Below are 3700 nucleotides of genomic sequence, written 5' to 3'. Positions count from 1 at the left end.
CGGAAGGGCGGAGTGGCCAGTCCCTTTGTCCGGCGCCGCCTTTGTCTGGCCCTGCTTGCCGGCGGGTGGATCCAGGTGTCTCTGACCTTGAGGCCTGCAGCCTTGCTGCGGGTACCCACGCTTCTCTGGAAAAAGCCCAGTGCTCCCTCCCGGGTCACAGTGTTGGGGAGGATGAGGTGTGGGGACCAGAGAAAGAGGTGGCCGCGTCGAAGTTGGGGGCTTGGTCTGCTGGGTCTCCTTCAGAGGTCTGGGAAGTTTTAGAGGAAAGGGTCGCGCCCACTGCCTTCTAAGCTGGGCTTTCAGGCCTGGACTCAGGAGGGGCCAGGGAGTGCCCTCCTGAAGGGGTCGTCAGTCCTGACTCTGGCTCCCCAGGCCCCGCAGCCCCGGGCAGGGCCTCTCCCCTGGGAGCCTGTTTCCCTGCTTGTAAAATCCGGGGGCTGCTTGAGACTCCGACCCACTCCAGTCTGGTCAGGACCCCTGGCATCCTCCTAGCTCTGAACTGGGGCCTTCTGCCCCGTTCCCTGGGGAAGGAGCTCTGGCTGATTAAAAATAGGCTGAGGACCGGAAGGCAGGTGTCCAAACCCAGGACCCCGTGTGTGGGGCGTGGCCCTTTAAAGGGCTTGTTTTGTTCCTGTCCCTCAGTAAGATGCTGCCAAGGTCACGTGACCCCCACCACTTTTGCTTATGTCGTGGGTTTCATTTAAAGAGGGGCTGGGGCTGCAAAGTGCTGACACAGCCCCCCCATCCCCAGGATTAGATGACCAGCCCCTGGGGGGCGGGGCTTGTAACTGGAGCTTTGTAATAGATCCTTGGCTCTCCTGTGCGGGCAGGGCCTCTGGCAGAGGGGGTCCCAGGGACTGTTCCCACAGCGACTGGAGCTCCCTTGGCTGGGGTGGAGGAGCCTGGGTCCCTCTTCTCCCTTCCCCTAAGGGGTGGCCACATGGGTGAGTAGAGGCCCCAGAGTCCCCGGTCCTGTGCTGTTCTCCCTGGAACCTGGGGGCTTGTCAGCTCCCAGTTCCCTGTGGCTTGGTGTCTTCTTCCCGGGTATAAGAAAGGGACACTTCGTCTTCCTGTAAAGTGGGGCCTGTGGTTTGGAGAACAGGGGACTGTATCTGCTGTGGGCTCCATGTGTACACAGGTGTCTGCGGAGCCCCAAGTGATGTGGGTCCGCAGTCGTGCATGTGCCGGGGACACGGGACGGGACTGTGGGTGTTGCGTGTGTACGTGAGGGCTGGGCGTGGGCACGCATGAGGGGCTGTAGAAAGTGTGGAAAATGGAGCTAAAGTAAGGACAAGGTTATTTTAGTGCAAAAATTTTCTGAAACACATGCACCGTTTTTTTCATAATACGCATTTTCATGAACCTTTCGAAGACCCGGTGCATGCTTGTCCTCAGTGCGGTCCGTCCGCGTCGCTGAGCTGGGCTGTTGTGTGCGCACAGCGGGCCGTGTGCCATGCGTGCCGTGGTACTCAGATCCACGTACACTTGGGTACAGTCTGGGTGTGTGCATGGGGGCCGTGTGTGGGGTGTGTGCCCCAGAACCGTGGTTGTGTGCTCAGACTGGGTAAACGGGCGTGGCCTGTGTGTGCAGGGCTGTGCGCAGTCTGGGGTCCCTGGTGCCCTGCTTGATTGACCGTGCGCCTCCAGGGCCCCGGTGAATGGGGCCTCACTTCTCTTCCTCCTCTGTCCCACTAGGCCCTGCCAAGGCTGAGAGTGACAAGCGTCTAAGTGCAGGGCCCGGCCAGGGGCCAGGGTCTGCAGTAGATGACCACCAGGACAATGTCTTCTTCCCCAGCGGGCGCCCACCTCACCTGGAAGAGCTCCACACGCAGGCCCAGGAGGGGCTCCGCTCCCTACAGCATCAAGGTACCCTTTCCTCCCCTCCTGTGCTACTCTCTGAGCGCCCAAGCAGGGGCCTAGCCTAACAGGTTCTGGTGGTGTCTTCCAGAAAAACAGAAGCTGAACAAGGGTGGCTGGGACCATGGAGACACCCAGAGCATCCAGGTGAGCCCTGACCCCCGGAACAGGCCTGACCCTACTCTTCCCTCCCTGCTGGACCTCTGAGAACATGTCTGAACCTTCCTGGGTCCTGGTGTCTCGGAGGGCCAGGCCCGGGTTGCTCCGGCCGAGGCCTGCTCTGTGCTCGGTGACGCTGGGGGATCTATGAGTCGGAAGTTGCAGGGGGAGCAGAGGAGGCGGCCCCAGCCAGGCCGGGACCTGACCTCCTTCCCTCTACAGTCCTCCCGGACAGGGCCAGATGAGGACAGCATCTCCTTCTGCAGCCAGACCACGTCCTACACGGCCGAGAGCTCCACGGCAGAGGACGCGCTTTCCATCCGCTCGGAGATGATCCAGCGCAAAGGTGCCTGTCGGGCAGCACCTCGTGGGGGTGGGGCGGTGGGCTCCATGGGTCCAGCCCCCGCAGCTTCCTTTTCTTCCTGACCCGGCGTCCCCCAGGCTCTGTGATGCAGGCAGTGGGGAGACAGTACCTGCGTCCTCTTGGAGAGTCGGCGTGCACATGAACTGGAAAGCAGGACAGTTAAGAGTTGAAAAGCCAGGCCAGCAGGCGATGGGGTGATTAGGATGCTAGACTCCACATGGTCTAATGGCGTTCAAGTCCCAGACCTGGCAGTTTGCTTTCTCACTTTCTCTCTGTCTCTCTGGTGAGCACACATGCCCTATAGCAAGTTAATAATAATAACAATAATAAATAAATCTTAAAAGAAAAAACGTTGGGAACCCTAGTTTGAGGCTGCGGGTTGCTGCTTACCAGGTGTGACCTTGGACAGGTCCTTTACCCTCTGAGCTGCTAGTCCAGGTTTTCATTTCTTTTCTTTTCTTTTTTTTTTTTTTTTGAGAGGCTTTTGCTATAGGGCGCGTGTACTGGCCAGACAGAGAGACAGACAGAAAGTGAGAAATCACCCCCCAGGGGGGATGGCCACGCTGCAATCCCTTCTCCATTCTCCTCTCGGGATCTTGGGCACGCACACACACGCGCCTGGCATGAGTTTAAGCCACCGGTCCGAGAGGCGAACCGCGGTTGATTACGTGGGGGTCTAGCGACATAGCTATTATGCTAACTGCTGGTCCCAACTAATCCAGGTTTTATGAAGGAGGTTATAGCGTACCTGCCTTGGAAGGAGTGCGATGACTGAGCACGCTGACACACGGCAGTAGTGAGCTCACTAACTCATAGTGAGCGCTTGGGAGTGGGAGCCACAGGCGACCTCGGGCCCTCCAGAAGTCTGACAGAGGACCTCTGGTTTTCTCCCACCTCCCCCAGACTGTGGAAACCCTTTTCCCCAGAGCTCTTACTACTGTTCTGCAAAAGCGAAGCGGTGCCTGAGTCCTGTTCTAACGGATTTTCTCCCCTGCACTGGCCCCCAGGCTCCACCTTCCGACCACACGACTCATTTCCCAAGTCATCTGGAAAGTCAGGGCGGCGTCGGCGGGAGCGGAGGAGCACGGTGCTGGGACTGCCACAGCATGTGCAGAAAGAACTCGGTGAGCCCCGCGAGGGTCAGGGAGCCCCGCGAGGGTCAGGGAGCCCCGCGAGGGTCAGGGAGCGTGGTGGGAGGGGCCCGCCAGCCTCTCTGCTGACCCCACCTCCTCCCTGTCCATCCAGGTCTGCGCAGTGAGCGGGAGGCGCCGAGAACGCCTCGGCCTCCAGGTGCACAGGATGCTGTGCGCATCCCCACAG

General features: G+C 59.8%; 1 protein-coding gene across 1 annotated transcript in view; it reads left to right on the top strand.

The window, feature by feature from the left end:
* Positions 1-1695: 1695 nt before the first annotated feature.
* NHSL3 (NHS like 3) overlaps positions 1696-3700 on the top strand; it is a gene marked incomplete at its 5' end in the record, with an annotated part of 7057 nt that continues 5052 nt past the window's right edge. Inside the window, 5 exon segments of the mRNA XM_006158143.3 lie at positions 1696-1866; positions 1949-2004; positions 2239-2362; positions 3388-3504; positions 3626-3696. Of these exon segments, the coding sequence (XP_006158205.3) occupies positions 1696-1866; positions 1949-2004; positions 2239-2362; positions 3388-3504; positions 3626-3696 (539 nt within the window).

The sequence above is a fragment of the Tupaia chinensis genome, unplaced genomic scaffold (assembly GCF_000334495.1).
Source record: "Tupaia chinensis unplaced genomic scaffold, TupChi_1.0 Scaffold000573_1, whole genome shotgun sequence".
Taxonomy (NCBI): Eukaryota; Metazoa; Chordata; class Mammalia; order Scandentia; family Tupaiidae; genus Tupaia; species Tupaia belangeri.
This window is presented reverse-complemented; position numbering and strand designations above follow the sequence as displayed.